The sequence below is a fragment of the Pelophylax lessonae genome (genome assembly GCF_965119305.1).
Source record: "Pelophylax lessonae genome assembly, chromosome: 1".
Lineage (NCBI taxonomy): Eukaryota > Metazoa > Chordata > Amphibia > Anura > Ranidae > Pelophylax > Pelophylax lessonae.
Window position 1 is genome coordinate 191668786 of NC_138768.1, and position 19971 is coordinate 191688756.

The 19971-nt window shown below is 46.1% G+C and overlaps 1 protein-coding gene across 4 annotated transcripts in view; it reads left to right on the plus strand.

The window, feature by feature from the left end:
* Positions 1-19971, plus strand: part of DMXL1 (Dmx like 1) — a 328770-nt gene that overhangs the window by 75371 nt on the left and 233428 nt on the right. For all 4 annotated transcript variants that reach the window (XM_082251711.1, XM_082251708.1, XM_082251710.1 and 1 more), the window contains exons 5-7: positions 5663-5795; positions 15090-15156; positions 15789-15967. In XM_082251711.1, coding sequence (XP_082107837.1) covers positions 5663-5795; positions 15090-15156; positions 15789-15967 — 379 coding nt within the window. The remainder of the gene's footprint in view (positions 1-5662; positions 5796-15089; positions 15157-15788; positions 15968-19971) is intronic.

Here is a 19971-nt window from a genome sequence, read left to right on the forward strand (position 1 = left end):
TATTTGAGGGGGGTGGATTGTCCTGGGACCTTTAGATGCCTATTGTTCTGAGAACCCTTTGGGGGGTACTGGAGACTGCATGGCGTGCCGTCATTTTGCTGTGGTTCATTATCTCTGTGTTCCTATTAGTTTCCATTTTCTATACTTCCCCATTGAGAATGTACGAGCGGCCATTTTCTTGTGGTCCGTGGGATGGACAGGCATGGCTTATGATAGAGGCAGAGCTTCTTTTTTACCTTCCTGTGCAGACAGTTTAGTTTTGTTTTTACACTGATCAGGCTGGATGCTTCTCTGTGGTCTGGTAACGTTCCTGGGTTTCCCTGTGGGTTTTTTCCTTTTCTCCCTTGCTATTATTGCATAATAATCATTGATTGTGAATCCACAGTAATAGCGGTGGGACCGCGTTTTTCACGGTCCTAAAGGGACATTACACAAACATTTTTTTTTTTTTTTTATGCAATGCAGTCCCAGGATAAAAATTCTCCTGCAGACCCCTGGAAGCGACTGCGGGACCCTCCGGTTCACAGTTGCAGCCTTAAATTGCAGTTTTTATTGCGAAGCCTGATGTCAAAAGTGGATTTTGTCATTTCTGGTGCTGCCAGCCGCAAACGCCCTCCGCCCTCACCTCCATCAGCAGGGTCTTCGGACTCTGAGTCAAATATGGTCGCAGCGGACGCAGACCACCTTGAGGGGTCAGTGTCTTCACATTCTGACGGTGAAGAGGACCTGTCCTCATCAGCCGCCACCCGGGAACATGCATTGGTGGAAGCCCTGATAGTTTCTGTGCGGATACGCAGGTGTCTTTTGGCTCCCACAAATCCCGTCAATCGGGCAAGGAATTCCCTTGTCCAGAATTTTCATACTGTTGTGGATGAACAATGGCAACGCATTAGGCAAATGTTGGTGGTGCCTAAGCGTTTTGGACGCCATTATCCTTTTGGGGAGGCGGTGTCCAATAGGTGGACTGTACCACCGAAAGTGGATTCTCCGGTGACCGGATGAGTAAAGCGACTCTGGTACCGTTGGAGGAGTCTCCAACCTTTCCGAATCCTGTGGATAGACGGGTGGAATCCTTGCTCCGCCATTTACATGTGGTAGCAGGTCACATGTTAAAGGCTACCTTTGTGAATGTTTTAGTAGCGCAGACTGCTACTGAATGGGTGAAGTTACTGAAAAGTGACTTGGAAATGCCACAGCTTCGCCCTGCGCTACTGGAACTAAAAGTCCAGTTGACCCAAGCCCTGGTGTTCATGTGTAGGCGAGGACATCGGCAGTGGGGATTGCTATTAGGCGCATGGTATCGCCAAAATGCTGGTCGGCTGACCAGGCTTCTAAGAACACTGGGACTGATCTTCCTTTTACAGGGGAGAGGCTCTTTGGATCCTCCCTGGACGAGTGATCAAAGGTATCATGGGGGGTTAAGAGCACTAACTGCCCTAATCCTCTAAGGGCAAGGCACCGCGTACTAGGCGGTGCCTTCCTTTACTGCTCACAAATGTCTTTTTTGTGCCTCTGGTTTGCAAGAAAAAGGTAAACCGTTTAGGTCTTCTGGGGGTTCCAAGAAGCCATGGTTAGGAAAAAGTCCGGCCAATCTGGACCTGCAGGCAAGTCCTCGGCTGCATGAAGGAGCACCCTCATCTGAGGCTGGGGTGGGGGGACGTTTTCGATTTCATTCAGGAACCCTTGACCTCCTTGATTCAGGCCAAATGGGTTCACAAACTGATCCGATTAGGATAGAAGATCGAATTCTAGTCTCGTCCGTTGGGCAGGTTCTTCCCGTCCAATCTTCAATTATCCCCAGTCCGGGTAAGAGACTTGTGAGGGGCGGTACACGACTTGCGGTCGCAAGGAGTGATTGTGCCGGTTCCCCGCTCAGGAAAGTTTTCAGGGGTTTTATTCAAACCTATTCACCGTGCCCAGAAAAGAAGGCAAGGTGCGTCCCATCCTGGATCTCAAGGCCCTGAACTGCTTTGTGTGGGTACAGAGGTTTTGGATGGAGTCCATCCGCATGGTAGTAGCGTGTCTGCATCAGAGAGATTTCTTAGCTTTGCTGTAGCAGAGGAGCATTATCAATTTGTGGTGTCACCCTTTGGTCTCGCCTCCGCTCCCAGAGTGTTTACCAAGGTACTAGCACTGGTATTAGCCCTGCTGCACCGGCAGGGGATTGCGGTACTGGGGTAGCTTGACGATCTCCTCTTGAGAGCGGACTCTCGTTCAGCCTTGTTGGGGGATCTGTCGATCACGGTCAGAACTCTGCAGGAGTTCGGTTGGAACATCAATTTCAAGAAATCCGCGCTGACTCCGGTTCTGAGACTGGATTATCTGGGCTTGACTCTGGATTCAGCCTTGGTGAAGGTTTTTCTTCCCCCAGACAAGTTGCAAAAGTTGCAGGGAGCAATTCAGTTGTTGTTGGACAACAATATGTCCTGTCTATGAGTTTGCATGCGAGCCTTGCGTCTGAGGTTATCGACCTTCGAGGCGGTTCCATTTAATCAGTTCCATACAAGGCGTTTGCAAAGGGAGATTCTTGTAAAATGGAACAAGGATCCAAAGTCCTTGGATTCTGTGATTCGATTGAGCCACAACACAAAATCTGCTCTGTTGTGGTGGATTCAGTCTCCAGGACTGTGCCAGGGCAAGTCCTTCCTTCCGTTGTTTTGGACAGTGGTAACCACGGACGCCAGCCTGTCGGCTGGGGAAGCTCTGTGCCCAGGGTGCCTGGACGATGGAAGAGTCAAAACTTCCGATAAGTGTTTAGGAACTCAGAGCGATAAATCTTAGTCTGAGTCATTGAACGACTTGTTTGAAAGGTTGTCCTGTTCAGATTCAATCAGACAAAGCCATAGCTGTGGCTTACATCAATCGCCAAGGGGGCACCAAGAGTGTTTTGGCGGCCAAGGAGATTCTGGCCTGGGTGGAAAGCTTTGTTCCAGCCCCCTCTGCTGTACACATTCCAGGTGTGGAAAACTGGCAGGCGGAGTCGTCAGGTGTTGGATCAAGGGGAGTGGTCCCTACACCCGGAGGTGTTTCGCCTCCTGTGTGTTTGGTGAGGGACTTCCAAGGTCGATCTGTTTGCCTTTACAAGAAGGTGCAGAGATTCGTAGCCAGGTCTCAAGATCCTCCGGCCGACGCCACAGACTCACTGGTGGATCCTTGGGGTCGATATCGGCTTAATTATGCATTTCCCCATTGAAACGTCTGCCGAGACTTCTGTGCAGGGTAGAGGTGGAAAACATTCCGGTCATTCTGGTGGCTCCAGACTAGCCTGGCCGGTCTTAGTACGCAAACCTGATAAGGCTGGTCACCAATACCCCTTGGCCACTTCCTCTCAGAGAAGATCTGCTGTCTCAAGGTCTGATCTTTCATCCTGCTTTACAGTTACTAGCTTTAACGGCATGGATGTTCAAAGTCAGGTGTTGAGAGATAGGGGCCTTTCTGACTCTGTGATTCCTACACTCCTAAAGGCTATAAAGTCAACTTCCAGAAAGATCTACCATCGTACGTAGAAATTCTACATTTCATGGTGTGAATCGCTGAAGGTGCACCCTCGCTTGTTTTCGCTAGGGTTTTGGCCTTTTTGCAGAAAGGGGTTGAACAGCGGTTGGCTTTGGGTACTATCAAAGACCAAGTTTCAGCTTTGGCTATATATTTTCAACGCCCATTAGCCACGCATGTCCTAATCTGGACTTTTATCCAGGGAGTGCGCCATATGGCTTCTCCGAGGCGATCCCTGTTACCTCTGCGGCATCTAAATCTGGTGTTATCGGCTCTTCAAAAGCCTACTTTTGAAAGAATTTGGGAGATTTCGCTGTTTTCTTTGTCTCAGAAGGCTGCCTTCTTGGTGTCGATCACTTCTGCCCGCAGAGTATCTAAATTGGCGGCGTTGTCTTGCCACACATCTTATCTGGTGGTACACAGGGATAAGGTGGTACTTCAACCTAATCAGTTGTTCCTTCCTTAAGTGATTTCTGATTTTGCGCTTTGCCCTAAACCCCAGCATCTTAAGGAGTATGCCTTGCATTCTTTGGATGTGGTTTGGGTGATCGGGGTTTATTTAGAGACCACTGAGTCCTTTAGAAAATCTGACGCTCTACAAGGTAGATGTGTTTGAATACGTGAATGCTTCTTTTGGCTGCAAGGTTTTGCAGGCTGCAGTTTGAAAGAGAACTTTGTTTAGTTTCTATTTAAGGGTTCAATTTTTCCCAGGTGAGCTCCAGTTGTTCCTGGTTGAGCTCCATGTTACCCGGTTGGCTAAGTTTAGCCATGGGGACTTACGTTTTTGTTTCTCCGTTGTTTCCCACCCCTCATGATTATACTGCTTTGGGACATCTTTAAGAGTCATGAAGATAAGGAGCTGCGTCTGTCAATGAACGATAGAGAAAACTGGGTTTTTGTAAGAACTTACCATAAAATCCTTTTCTCTGAAGTTCATTGACAGACTCCGCACCCGCCCCTCTACTTCTGAGGTATGGGGTTTTTTTGTCTTCTAAACACCGCTTGCAACTAAACTGTTTGATGATAGCAGAGTCTGAGGGGTTATGCCTGCAGGGACAGCCCACATAGGCGTGGTTACGTTTTTTTTCCTGCCTAGTGCCTATTCCTAGAAGGAGGAGCATATACCTATGAGTCATGAAGATAAGGAGCTGCGTCTGTCGAACTTCAGAAAAAAGCATTTTACGGTAAGTTCTTACAAAAATCCAGTTTTTCTTTTTATTGGACTGTCTGCTGTTTTGAAGGCAAACAAGTAGGCTCTAACAAGCAGGGCGCTCTGATTCCTCCCGTATTGAATTGTATTGTAACTGTACTGCCTCATGTTGAAAAATGATGCGCAAATGGTGGGTGCTATGTAAATCCTGTATAATAATAATAATAATACAATTTAACACTTTTTGGTGTCTGAAAAGTGTGTATGCTATTGGTGATTTAAATTCTTCAGACTACCTATACCAAGGTCTTCTTTTTTTTTTTTTTCACCTTATCCAATTTTTTATATTTGTAAACTGGTGACTATTAAATGCTACATATGTGTTGTCTCCATCGATGCAAATTAAAAAAAAAAAAAAAAAAACCTGCAGGTTCTAACTAGATTCTTTTGTAAGGAATTGTAAACTGGGACTTGCCTTCAGTTTAACGAATTCCTTAAAATGATTGAAAACTTTTTTTTTTTTTTTTATTAAAATAAAAAAGATTCTATATTACCTGCTCTGTGCTCATCTTCTGAGGTCCTCTGCCAGCGCCTTCCACTTCTCCCACTCTGCATTTGCTCTCATAGCAAGCAACACACGTGTGGGAGCGCTCCCAAGCCAGGCTGTGTGTGTCCATGGACGCAAACAATATGGCTCGGGCATGCCCTGCCCTGTCTAATTGCTATTTTCAGGTATCCCAAAAAGATATACCTAATGTTTCCACTTGCAATTTTTTTTTTGTAACAGGATTTTTAATACTGTTCATTCAGACCTAAGAGATACACACTTGTTACACTTCACAGCCAGGTATTTTCTACCTTAGCAACATCATCACTCCTGACTAGTTTGCAGTGAGGTTATCCGGGGAGTAGGAATTCTGAACAAGGAAACAACACATAACTGATTTATTTTTATCTTTCCTTTTTTTGCCTGACTTAAAGTATAGTATATATATCTTTGTTTCACTACTATTTTAGGTACACGCCTATTAACTGGATCAAGCAGCCTACAGCTATGGTCCAGGACTTCTTTGGACAAGATATCCAATATAGAATGTCAAGAAAACACAGATACAGATTTTGCAAACTGGAAATGTGTCTGGCAGTGCAGGTAAAAATGTAATAAGTAAAGTATAAGCTGTATGCATGTGCAGTGAAGCATCCCATGAAATCCCAACATATAGTTAGACTGGCTGAATGAAACCTGATGTCAGGTTTCTGTGATGTAAAAAAATGAGACAAAGATAAATCATTTCAGAACTTGTTTCCATCTTTAATGTGACCTATAAACTGTACAACTCAGTTGACAACAAACTAAAATCTTTTAGGTAAAGTAAAAATAAAAAAACTAAAATAATATGGTTGCATAAGTGTGCACACCCTTAAACTAATACTTTGTTGAAGCCCCTTTTGATTTTATTACAGCACTCTTTTTTGGGTATGAGTCTATAAGCATGGCACATCCTGACTTGGCAATATTTGCCCATTCTATTTTGCAAAAACATTACAAATCTGTCAGATTGCGAGGGCATCTCCTGTTCTCAGCCCTCTTCAGATCAGCCCACAGATTTTCAATCAGATTCAGGTCTGGGTTCTGGCTGGGCCATTTCAAAACTTTAATCTTCTTCTGGTGAAGCCATTCCTTTGTTGGTTTGGATGTATGCTTTGGGTCGTTGTCATGTTGAAAGATGTTTAGCTTTCTAGCAGAAGCCTGAAGGGTTTTTGCCAATATTGACTGGTATTTGGAACTGTTCATAATTCCCTCTACCTTGACTAAGACCCCTGTACCAGCTGAAGAAAAACAGTCCCAAAGCATGATGCTGCCACCACCATGCTTCACTGTGGGTATGGTGTTCTTTTGTTGAAGTGCAGTGTTGTTTTTGCGCCAAACATTTCTTTTGGAATTATGGCAAAAAGGTTCAACCTTGGTTTCATCAGACCATAACACATTTTCCCACATGCTTTTGGGAGACTTCAGATGTGTTTTTGCAAAATTTAGCCGGGCTTGGATGTTTTTTTAAGTAAGAAAAGGCTTCCGTCTTGCCACTCGACCCCATAGCCCAGAAATATGACGAAAACGGGAGATTGTTGTCACACAAATCACACAGCCAGTACTTGCCAGACATTCCTGCAGCTCCTTTAACCCCTTGGAGCCTAAGCCTTTTTCAGACATATGTTGCTAACAGGATACATTTGTATTTTTTGCTAGAAAATTACTTAAAACCCCCAAACATTATATATATTTTGTTAGCAGAGACCCTAGAGAATAAAATGGCAATCATTGCAATATTTTGTCACTCGGTATTAGCATAGCGGTCTTTTAAAAGCAATTTTTTGGGAAGAAATACACTTTCATTAGTTAAAAAAAAAAAAACGTAGTTAGCCCAATTTTGTTCTATAATTTTAAAGATGTTACGTCGAGAAAATAGACGTCCCCTCCTGCTCCTTGTAATGACAGCCAAGCGGCTGCTCAGCCACATCGGTTGTCATTACAAAAAAACGGTCTGACGGCTCTAAAGAACGGTACCGGGGTGATGTTTCTAGCTGCAGACATGACCCCAGTACAACCCCTTCAAGCCGAGGCCGCATATTTGCGTTCCATTGGCTCAAAGGAGTTAATGTTGCTGTAGGTCTCTTGGTATCCTCCCTGACCAGTTTTCTTCTCATCTTTTCATCAATTTTGGAGGGACATCCAGTTCTTGGTAATGTCACTGTTGTGCCTTATTTTCTCCACTCGATGATGACCGTCTTCACTGTGTTCCATGGTATATCTAATGCCTTGGAAATTATTGTTCCCTTCTCCTGACTGATGCCTTTTAACAATAAGATCCCTCTGATGCTTTGGAAGCTCTCTACGGACCATGGCTTTTGCTGTAGGATATGACTAAGAATATGTCAGGAAAGACCTAGTAGAACAGCTGAACTTTTATTTGGGGTTAATCAGAGGCACTTTAAATGTTGGCAGGTGTGTACTGATTCCTATTAAACATGAGGTTATATGTGATTGCTTAATTCTGAACACAGCTGCATCCCCAGTTATAAGAGGGTGTGCACACTTATGCAACCTCATTTTAGATTCAAGTTTTTGTTTTTCAATTGAGTTGTACAGTTTATAGGTCACATTAAAGGTGGAAAAGAATATTCCCTGGATCACCTTCACCTATAAATATTAGTATGCAGTTATATTATGTGTATGTAGTAAAGAATCCAGGCCTTTTTTTCCACAATCTACTGAGCTGGCCAGCTATTGCTGATTTTTGCTAATTGGTAATTGTGCATTCCTCTTTCCCAGCTGGACCATTTGAATTCGTATTGCTAGGTGGCATATAGAGCTGAACAATTAATCATTAAAAAATTGCAATGTCGATTCACCCCCATTCACGATCTTAAAACAGCATGTCCTCGATTCTTTCAGAGATTCTTTCTTTCGTTCTTTGCTCACTCACAGCTGTTATCAACATTGTTAAGGCTGCTAGATAACTATAAGCGCCCATTCAGACTGACGCGACACGACTTGCTGGGGCGACCTGTGAAGACGCGGTCCACGCTGTGCACCGCGACCTCGGCGCGACTTGCAGGGACTTCATATAATTGAAGTCAATGCAAGTCGCCTCCAGGTCGCCCCAAAGTAGTACAGGACCCTTTTTCTAAGTCGGAGCGACTTGTGTCGCTCCTATTAGAACTATTAGTACTATTCAATGGTGAGCGACCAACCGTGACTTGTCAGGCGACCAAGTCGCCTGACAAGTCGCTCTAGTGTGAATGGACCCCAACTGCAATGTTTTACAATGTATCTTTTTGATCAAAGGAATAAACTTCTGTCTGTAAGTGAGGGCAGTTTAACCTCTTAAAGACTATGCCTTTTTTTGGCACTTGTTGCTCTTCTCTTCACTGACGGACACTGCTCTATGTCTTCTTAGACCCTTGGGCTTATGCTGCTCTCTCTTCAGGAGTAGGACTAGGCGGAAACCATTTTGGCTATGCCCCTGAGGCAGTCCCAGGGGGTATACCATCACTTCCTGCTATTGGACTTGAGCTTTTTCTGCCTAGTCAGGAGTAGGGACCTGGCTCCCTGCTGAGATCTGCGGTCCTGCCATTTTTTCCTTTTTAAATGGAATTTCTTTTCTTTTGTATTTCACACAGGAACAGAAAATAACAATCAACAGCCGGACTGGGCGACACACTGGATATCATAGATCCATATGGCCTTCCCAGTCTGGCCTGTGAGCGCGACCCAACTATTAGCTCCGCGCTAGGTTGGCCGCGACATAGCCCCAATGGACGGGGGCTGGCTGGCGAGTGAAACACTTTGTGAGGTCGCATAGCCCTGGTCACGACAGCGGTCACGACCAGAGTTGCAGCGTACCTTTTGGCCACAGCACCCCTATTCCAAGATAGTGCAGTGGACTGCTGGGAGTAATGCCCACCTAATGCCAAGGTGTGTCGAGTAGTGTCCCCCCTCTTTTCTCTGGGAATTGCTGGGGTGAACGCGAGCCCTCCCTGGGGGTGGTAGGCCCCCCTTGTGTGCTTCCTCCTCTATTGTTTTTTTCCCCCTCTCCTTAGCGGGTTTTCCCTGTGTTTGTCGTCCTCACCTGCCCCCTGGCCTCTCCCCTACTTCCTTTGGGGTGCATGGGTTTTTTTTGGGTGGGGGTGTTAGATTGGTGCTGGGCTAGTGGCTAGTGGGTGGTGGGAGTGTGCCACTGGCGGCCCCTTTTTCGGGGTACCTGTACTTATTGCACCGCGGGAGGGGGGTCCTTGGGGGGCTCCCCCATGGTGGGACTATTATTTCCCTGGGGTCCAGTGGGGTCCTGGCGCTGCCATTTTGCAGTGGATTGTTTTTTTCAGCCTCGGCGGCCATGTTTTGGATTTCCCATTGTAGTCTATAGTGGCGGCCATTTTCTTGTAGTCCAGTGCGGTGAAGTGTAGCAGGGGCCTCTAGTGTCAGTGTCATTGCTTCCTCTTTCTCTTTGATCGCAGCGTGGCAGTCTGTTTGGCACTCTGGATCCAGCTCTGGGTGCATGGTGGTAAATCTCTGTGGGTATACAGTCCTTCCTCTGCTATATACTGCGCCGCGGGTGTGCTGAACCTTGTGGCGCTCCGAGTGGTGTGTGGGAGTTTTTTTTTTTTCCCTATAAAGCAAAAAAAAAAACACAACTTTTTTTTTCTTTTGTGCACATTGTGGCTCCGATTTTTAACATGGAGCCCCTGGAATGTGTATCACCACCTGACCCACTCCTTGAAGCTACGGGGCCCACTGGGTTTCAGTCTGCCCCGGTGGCCTTGCAGTTACTTGTGTCAAAGTTTGATATGGCCCTGCAATCCTCTACCTCAGAGTCTGAGGGTCATTTCGCCATTGTGGACGTGAGTCAGCCCACTGGGTCTGCGTCCACGCACCCTGAGGGCTCTAACAGTGAGGATGCATCCTCCTCCTCTGCAGCAGCGCATTAAAAGGCGCTGGTTGAGGCATTGATTGTGTCAGTGCTGGAAACCTTGAAGTTGAAGGACTCAGCTAATGCTGAGTCGGCGACGCCGGTGCAATTTGGCACCCGCGTATCTTCCAAGGTGACTAAGGTGCTCCCCTTTCCTGCCTATTTTGACGAGATTGTAGCTAGTCAGTGGGGATCCCCGAAACGCATGGTTGGAATACCTAAGCGTTTCGCTAGGAGATATCCCTTTTGAGGAGTCTCTCCTGAAAAAACGTTGGTGGACTTTCAGGTTTCCAGGCTAAAAAAGACCACACTTTTGCCGGTGAAGGATTCTACATCTGTTAAAGATCCTGTGGAGAAGAGAGCTCAGGCTCTGGTCTATTACCTTTTCACCGTGGCAGGTTCAATGTTGAGGCCGGTGTTTGCTATAACCTTGGTATCCCAGACCCTAATGGAATGGGCAAAAATTTTACTCCAGGATCTGGAAGGGGGTCAACAACTTCCTGAGCTGGCAGATCAGTTGATCTAGGGACTACAGTAGATTTGTGATGCATCTTTGGATGCGGCCCCCTTGGCTGACAGAGTATCTATGACAGTGGTGATCCTTCGCTGCATGATTTGGTTGAAGTCCTGGTCGCCCCACCAGGCTTCCAAAAAGGTGCTGACTGATCTACCTTTTGTAGGTGACCGTTTGTTCGGTGCCTCTATGGAGGAGCTCATTGGGGGCCTTATGGGAGGTAAGAGTACCTTACTTCCAGAGGTTGCTAGGGGCAAGGAACCTCGTCATAAATGTTTTTAACTTTTCTCGGCTCACAATTGGCCCTTTCGTCCGACTGGGTCACAGGAAAAGGGTGTGAGATCCATCTGTAACTTCGCAGGCAGCTCGGAAAGACCCTGGAAATGATAAGTCAAAAGGAGGCACAACTGGTTCCGCAGACAAACCTTCCCCAGCCTGAAGGGGCACCCTCACCCACATCCGGGGTGGGGGGATGTCTTCACTTCTTTCCGGACCCGTGGACCTTGTTCATTCAGGACAAATAGGTCCGTGAGTTGATTTGGTTCAGCTACAAGATCGAGTTTTGGTCCTTGCTTTCGGCAATGCTCTTTCCTTCCAACTTTCGCCTGTCTAACGATCGGCTGCAGGGCCTCTATGGGGCAGTGCAGGACTGTTCAAGAGTCAGAACATTTTCAAGGTTTTTATTCTAATCTGTTTACTGTTCCCAGGAAGGAAGGCAATGTCTGCCCGATCTTGGACCTTAAGGCTCTGAACCATTTTGTGCGGTTTCAGGAATTTCGCTTGGAGTCTATTCGCACAGTAGTGGCCTTCCTCCATCAGGGGGATCTTTTGGCTTCTATCGACCTCAAGGACGCTTACTTCCGTATTCCAATATATGACGGGCACCAGCGTTTTTCTTTGTTTTGCCGTGGGCGAGGAGCACTATCAATTTGTGGCGTTACCTTTTGGTCTTGCTTCAGCTCCTCGGGTGTTCCCAAAAGTTTTGGCCCCAGTGTAGGTCTTGCTTCGGCAGAAAGGAATCGCAGTACTAGGTTACCTGGATGATCTGCTTCTGCGTGCAGAGTCTTCTTCGGCTCTAGAAGTCGACTTGGAGATTACTGTGCAAACTCTACAGGAGTTTGGATGGACACTGAATTTTCAGAAATCCGCTTTGACTCCGTCCACCAAGCTGGACTAATTGGGTCTGACGCTGGATTCAGCATCGGCCCGGCTGTTTCTTCCACAGGCAAAACTACTGAAGTTGCAGGGTGCGATTCGGCTCCTGTTATCCAACCGTCTGCTGTCGTTTAGGACTTGCATGCAAGTGCTGGGTCTGATGGTCTCCAACTTTGAGGAGGTTCAGTTTGCTCAGTTCCATACCAGACCTCTGCAAAGAGAGATTCTTGCCAAATGGAACAAGAATCCGCAGTCGCTGGAAGATCTGATCCTGCTGAGTCGGGGTACGAGGGGGTGTCTTTATGGTGGCTCGGCTCCCCGGCTCTTCTCCTGGGAAAGTCCTTTCTTCCCCTGTATTGGACAGTGATTTCCACGGATGCCAGTCTGTCCCGGTGGGGAGGTTTCTTGGGAGTATTCTCGGTTCAAGGTGTTTTGGACTCGAGAGGAGTCCAGTCTGCTGTTCAACATCCTGGAGGTTCGAGTGATCAGACTTTCTGTCTCAATGGACAGATCTTCTGCAGGGATGCCTGGTGAGGATACAATTGGACAATGCTACGGGGCTGGCATATGTCAATCACCAAGGGGGCAAAAAGAGTGCCCTGGCGGCCCGGGAAGTAGCCGGCATCCTGAGGTGGGCAGAACTAAATGTTCCAGCCTTCTCTGCTGTGCACATTCTGGGGGTAGAGAATTAGAAAGCTGACTCTCTCTGTCTGCAGACGTTGGAATCAGGAAGAATGGTCTCTTCACCCGGAGGTGTTTCATCAGCTGTCTCCGGTGGGGGACCCCCGATGTGGACCTGTTGGCCTCCCGTCTCAACAGGAAGGTGCAGAGGTTTGTGTCAATGTTTCGGGATCCTCTGACCGACGTCGTAGATGCCCTGGTTGCCCCATGGGGGTCAGTATCGTCTGATTTGTGCTTTTCCTCCAATACAACTTCTGTTGAGAATGCTACGCAGAATAGAGGTAAAAGGGATTCCAGTCATTCTGGTGGTTCCAGACTGGCCTTGCCAGTCTTGGTATGCAGGCCTGGTAAGGCTGATGGCAAACGTCCCTTGGAAACTTCCTCTCAGGGAAAAATCTTCTGTCTCGGGGACCAATCTTCCATCCTGCTTCACAGTCGTGGGCTTTAACGGCCTGGCAATTGAAAGCCAGGTGCTGAAGGACAGATGGAGTCTGTGATTTCTACACTGTTGAAAGCTAGGAAATCTACTTCCAGGAAGGTTTATCATCGAGTTTGGAAGGCGTACGTTACTTGGTGTGAGTCTCGGAGGTGGGGGGGTTTCTCCCTGTTCCTTTTCTGTGCCTCGCCTGTTGGAGTTTCTACAAGTAGGTGTAGATCAACGTTTGGCTCTTGGCAGTATCAATATGGCTTTGGTCATATTTTTTTCGAAGGCCGTGGGCAGAGAAGTCCTTGGCTCCCACTTTTGTGCAGGGAACTCACCATCTGGCTCCTCCAAGGCGATCCCTGGTACCTCCGTGGGATCTCAATTTGATACTGTCGGTATTTCGGTACCTCCTTTTAAAAACATTTGTGAACTTCCATTGCTCACTCTGTCGCAGAAGGTTGCCTTTTTAGTTGCTGTTATTTATGTGCATAGGGTGTCTGGGTTGGCTGCATTGTCCTGTCTGTCACCTTACCTGGTGGTTCACAGGGACAAAGTGGTATTTCGACCCTGTCAGGCATTCCTTCCAAAGGTTGTCTCGGGGGTTTAATTTGATTGAAGATATTATGTTGCCGTCCTTATGTCCTGAGCTGAAACACCCTGAAGAAATCGCTCTACGCTCCCTGGATGTATTTCGGGCAATTCGGGTGTACCTGACGGAAATCCGATTTCTTTGTTTGTTCTTACGGATGGACCTCGTAAGGGGCAGGCCACATCTGCTGCGACCATTTTCCAGATGGTTCAGGCAGATGGTGGTGCAGGTCTATTCTATTAAGGGTCAGGTTTCCCTGTCAAGGCGCATTCTACAAGGGCGCTTAGTGCCTCCTGGGCCTTCCCTCATCAGGCGTCAGTGGTTTAGGTGTGCAAGGTGGCTACATGGTCGTCTGTACACACATTCACAAAGTTTTATAAGGTGGGTGTACTTGCATCTTCGGATGCTGCTTTTGGCCCCAAAGTTTTGCAGGCTGCGGTTGCAGAGGCTCCTGCCTCTTGAGGGTGTATTTTTTATTTTTTTTCTTGTGGTGAGCTCCAGTTGTTTCTGGTTGAGCTCCTGTTTTATCTGGTTGGCTATGTTTAGCCTTGTTGGGAATTATAGGTATTGCTGTGTTTTTCCCACCCCTCATGTTGATACTGCTTTGGGACATCCCAAGGGTCTAAGACATGGAGCTGTGTCCGTCAGTGAATAAAAGAAAGAAAACTGGATTTTTGTCTTGCCTTAAAATCCTTTTCTCTGAGGTTCCCTGGCGGACACAGCCTCCGCCCCTCTGTTGGGTTGAGTTATGTATTCTTCTGACACTGCTTGTTACAAACTGAAGTCCTATAGCAGGAAGCGATGGTATACCCCCTGTGAGTGCCTCAGGGCCATAGCCAAAACTTTTTTCCACATAGTCCTACTCCTGAAGAGAGAGCCGAATAAGCCCAAGGGTCTAAGAAGATGTGGAACTGTGTCGGTCAGTGAACCTCAGGGAAAAGGATTTTACGGTAAGACAAAAATCCAGTTTTTTTTTTTTTGCTAGAAAATTACTTAGAACCCCCAAACATTATATATATATATATATATATATATATATATATATATATATATATATATATATATTTTTTTTAGCAGGGACCCCTAGAGAATAAAATGGCAATCGTTGCAATCTTTTATGCCACACTGTATTTGCGCAGAAGTCTTTCAAATGCATTTTTTTGGGAAAAAATACACCTTAAGGAATTAAAAAAAAATTAAACAGTAAAGTTAGCCCAATTTTTTTGTATAATGTAAAAGTTGATGTTGCGCCGAGAAACGTGAGAGAATCGTTCTCTTTATTCTAAGCTAAAAAAATTGTGATTCTCATTCTATCCTGAATCGTGCAGCTCTAGTGGCATATAAGAAAAGCCAAATTATGTAGTTACATTATGACCGAATGCACCAACAGATATGGGCATGTAGATGTTTACCAACCTAGCTGTTCAATAGCTACATTTTGCCGACATGTACTCTCCTCCAGTTTGGTCTTCGAATCATCTTTGGCTCTGTATGCTAATTTTTTGATTACTTGTTCAGAGCTAATGGGTTTGCTCTAGAGAAATAATATTAAAACACAATTAGTTGGTTTATATTTGTTATGTACTTAATCTTTTCAACATTTCACCTTTCAGAACAGCGTTTTCTGTGCATTTAATGAAATTTTCCCCTGATGGAGAATTTTTTGCTACTGCCGGCAAGGTAATTAGCTCATTATGTGAATTTCTATTATGTTTTAGAAGGAAGGTATACTTGTCCTGTTTAACTATGCAAGAAGAGTAAACTACTCCCCTTTTATATTGTTGTACTTAGTATCTGTGCACTAAAAGCCTCCTTTATATAACAAAATCTACAGCTGGCTCAGTTACTCTAGCCAGTGTGAAACAAAAATAATTCAGAGGACTGTGATCTAGGCCAAAAATGTCTTCTCTTTTCAGTCAATGAAATCCTATTTTGTCATACTAGTATTGTATCACTGCAGCTATTAGCAGATTACTAGTCACTATGCTCTGGTAAGATGTCTTGGACACTGTTCATAAGTCAACATGCACACGGGGCATTTTCCCACCTCTCCTAGACACTAGAGTTGATATTTTTTTATCAGCGAGTATGAGTAGATAATTTCGGGCAAGTACTCATCGATACAGAGTACTGATGCTTTTCGGATTTGCGTCAATACAAAAAAAATTGGCGCAAATCACACTGCAAAAAATCACATGCGATTTAAACAGGCCCCTGGGAGCTGTGTAAAAAATATCCAATGTGCATAAGGCCTAAGTCTCCTGAATCTTTCTTTTCTTCACCTGTATTCTGTTATCTATCTCTTCCCACAGGATGACTGCCTGGTTAAGGTTTGGTACAATACAGAAAGCTGGCACTCTGCAGTTACATCTCCTGTTACAAGTCCAGAGAAAGAAGGTCAAGGAGAAGTAGACTTTTCTTTCATCTATCTTGCTCACCCTAGAGCAGTAAATGGATTTTCTTGGCGAAAAACTAGTAAATTCATGCCCCGGTTAGTACATTCTGTTAAGCATATTTTTTGGTTAATAACATATCTGAATTTTTTTATGGTGTATTATCTGGATTGTGTATCAGTCTGGCTGTAGGGTAGATAATGATGAGGTTCTAATAGCCATCAAAAGTCCAGTGCAAATAATTGTCAAATAACGTAATTACTTTAGATGGTGAGGACCATACTTATTTATCCAGTCTTGGGTGCTGAAGTGCTGGCATCCCCAATTTTAGATATTAGTGGACCACTCATCAAATTGCAGAGGGCGCAGGGAAAATCTGGGCAGCATGCTTCACTATTTGTAGTTGATGGTGGCCATTTTCCTTTAGTCTGGCTGGTCTCCGGTTGGCGGCCATGTTTGTGTAGCCCGATGTCACGGGGGTCATTTTCCCTTAGTCCCATAGACACTGGAGATGACAAAGCCTCATGGGGATACCGAAGCTCTGCCTCTTCGTCCTCAGTTTTCTCTTCCTGTGCCTGGGAAAAATGAACAGGGAAGATGTCCATGATGATGCTGGGTTAGAATTCTCGGCGCTCCTCCGATCGGTAGGGTGAGTCCTTGGGGGTCCCTGTTATCTCTCTCTCTGCTGATAGGTACCCTGAACCTTGAGGGGATCCTTTAGTGGGTCCAAAAAGATTGTTTTTGTACTGCAGGGTCTTCCTTTCCTTATGGAGCCTTAGGGTCACATCTCCCCCACTGACCCCCCTCATGGAGGTGGCAGGTCCCTTGGAACCCCAGCTTCCCATGGTTGCACTGACATTGGTCCTGCAGTCCTTAGTGTCCTGGGTGGAAGTGGCATGTGGGCAAAGGCCCAGGAGGAAGCATCCCCTGCCCTCCCCTACTCAGTCTGTCTCATCTGACTCTAAGCCTGATGCTGCCATGAACGTGGCCCGTCCAGGGGGACTTAATATCACACCCTCCAAATCCATCCGATAAGTTAACCCACCCTTTGCAGCTGTATTAGCTTCAACTCTTTTGGGAAGGCTGTCCACAAGGTTTAAGAGTGTGTCTATGGGAATACTTGACCATTCTTCTGGAAGCGCATTTGTTAGGTCAGGCACTGATGTTATATGTAAAGGCCTGGCTCGCAGCCTGCGCTTTAATTCATCCCAAAGGTGTTTTATCGGGACTCTGTGCAGCCAGTCAAGTTCTTCCCCCCTGAACTCACTCATCTATGTCTCTATGGACCTTGCTTTGTGCACTAGTCCAAATCATTTGGTGGAGGGGGGGGGGGGGGGGATTATGGTGTGGGGCTGTTTTTTTTTAAGGGCTTGGCTTGGCCCCTTAGTTCAAGTGACGGGACTCTTAAGGCCTCAGCATACTAAGACATTTTGGACAATTTCATGCTCCTAACTTTGTTGGAATAGTTTGGGGATAGCCCCTTCCTGTTCCAACATGACTCCGCACCAGTGCACAGAACAAGGTCCATAAAGACATTGATGAGTGAGTTTGGGGTGGAGGAGCTTGACTGGCCTGCACAGAGACCTTAGCTCAACCTGATAGAACACCTTTGGGATGAATTGGAGAGAAGACTGCAAGCAAGGCCTTCTTGTACAAGATCAGTGCCTGACCTCACAAATGCACTTCTGGAAGAATGGTCAAACATTCCCATAGACACTTCTAAACTTTGTGGACAGCCTTCCCAGAAGAGTTGAAGCTGAAACAGCTGCAAAGGGTGGGCCAACTTAATATGGAACCCTACAGCCTAAGACTAGGTTGTCATTAAAGTTCATGTGCATGTAAAGGCAGGCGTCCCAATAATTTTGGTAATATAGTGTGTGTGTGTGTATGTATATATATATGTATATATGTGTGTGTATTAGAGATCGACCGATTATTGGCAACACCGATATATCGGCCTTTGGATTTACCGATATTGTCAATGTTTTCGTGACGTCATTGCATTTGTTGCACGCACACGTTCTGCCTTCTAACACCGCCACCCACGCCTGTGCGGCCCATACATGATACCATTTCACCCCGCGCTGCACACGTTCTCTGCCTTAAGACCGCCTCCCATGCCTCAGACAGCCTCGTGTACAGCCAGCTGTGGTCCGGGCCGGTCACGGTGCTATCCATCCATCCTCCACCCACAGGCCCTGGCCTCAGTTACCCAGCACAGGGTGCCAGCCATCTGACCTACAACAAAAGAACATACCAGGGTGAGTGAGTGAGTGACACCAAGCCAGCCACCCACACAACAGGGTGACCACCAGGCCAGCCACCCCACCACAGTGTTCCAGCAAGCCAGCCATAACAGGGTGACACCAAGCTAGCCAGCCACCACAGTCTTCCTGTCAGCCAGCCACCCATAACAGGGTGACACCAAGCCAGCCAGCCACCACAGTGTTCCTGCAAGCCAGCCACCCATAACAGGGTGACACTAAGCCAGCCAGCCTCCACAGTGTTCCTGCAAGCCAGCCACCCATAATAGGGTGACCCCAACCCAGTCAGCCAGCCACCACAGTGTTCCGGCAAGCAAGCCACCCACAACAGGGTGCCAGCAAGCAACCCACACTGCCGGCCGTCAGCCACAAACCCACAACAGGGTGCCAGCAAGCAACCACCCACACTGCCAGGCTTCAGCCACCAACCCACAACAGGGTGCCAGCAGCAGCAACTTCAGCAAGCCATTTTTTTTATGTCTTTCAAATTGAAATGGAGATGGATGAGGAGAGAAAAAGAAAGTGTGGTCTTGGACTATTTATCGTCTCGACCTTCTCCAGGAAAGGCAGCAGTGTGCAAAACAGGTACAAACAACATAAACATGGGATCAGTAACTGCAAAAAACAAAAATACGTCAAATCTTTGGGCCCATCTAAGAGTCCATCATATTGAATTGTATCATGCAGCACAGAAAAAACAAAACGAATATCAATGTGATTTTGATTCAATACCTCCTCCACTATCCCAGGCAACAATAACAGATATGTTTGTGAAAAAAAAAAACACATGTTACTGTCTAGATTCAGATGGAAGATCCTAACTGCTGGACAGAGTGATCACAGAGATTATTGTCACTGATAACCAGCCATTTACAATGGTGTCTGACTCAGGATTTCAGCGGTTGATGTCCATACTTGAGCCAAGCTACACACTGAAGAGTGAGCAGTATTATCGAACCGAAATACTGGCAAAGTTTCCCCAAAAGGTTGTTGACAAAGTAAAGGCTATGCTGCAACCAGAGCATGCTGGCAACTCACTCTCCTTCATGATGGACTGCTTGTCACAAACAGACAGAGTCACTAATGATTCTTACGTGCCACTTCATTGACAGCGAATGGACAAAAAGGCAATTGGTGTTGAATACAAAAGTGATGCCAGGATCACACACTGAGTACAGTTGAAAAATGTTTCTAGGCATGCTTGAGGAATGTGGAATCAACAAAGACTGAGTGATGGTTGTGCTACTTCGAGACAGTGGAGCAAACATGCGGAAAGGAATGAGGCTTGCTGATATGTCAGACCTCTGTGTCATGGCACACAACACCCTCCAACTTTCAAATGATGGTCTGTAAAGCCAAAGAGCTTTGATTGATATGTTTTGAGAAGCATGAAGAGATTAAAAATGTTGTGCTTTCTCTTCTGATGATGTATTGGCTAAGGCAAAACAATGGCTGACAGAAGATATTCAACAGGAGGTGCAGGGCGTTCCTGCCGAGAAGACAAGTCCAGAACACTATTTTTATGAAGAGCAGCATGCAGGAAAAACAGGAAAATGTCCAAAAATTTGTCAACTTACAGAAGAGAATCTTTTTCATCGTCATTGAATATATCCTCAGGAAATTTTCAGTGTTTTTATTGGGGCCTCATGCGGAGGATTCAATTTCTTCTGAATCTGCAACTATGAGCCTGGATGATGAACTTCATCTCTATTTGAAAGAAGCAGTAATTATCAGAAGAAGTCATCCTCTTCAGTGGTGGAAAGAAAATGAGGCACGCTACAAAAGACTTCCCATGCTACAAGATACCTCTCTCTCTCTGCTTCTCTGTCCTCCACTCC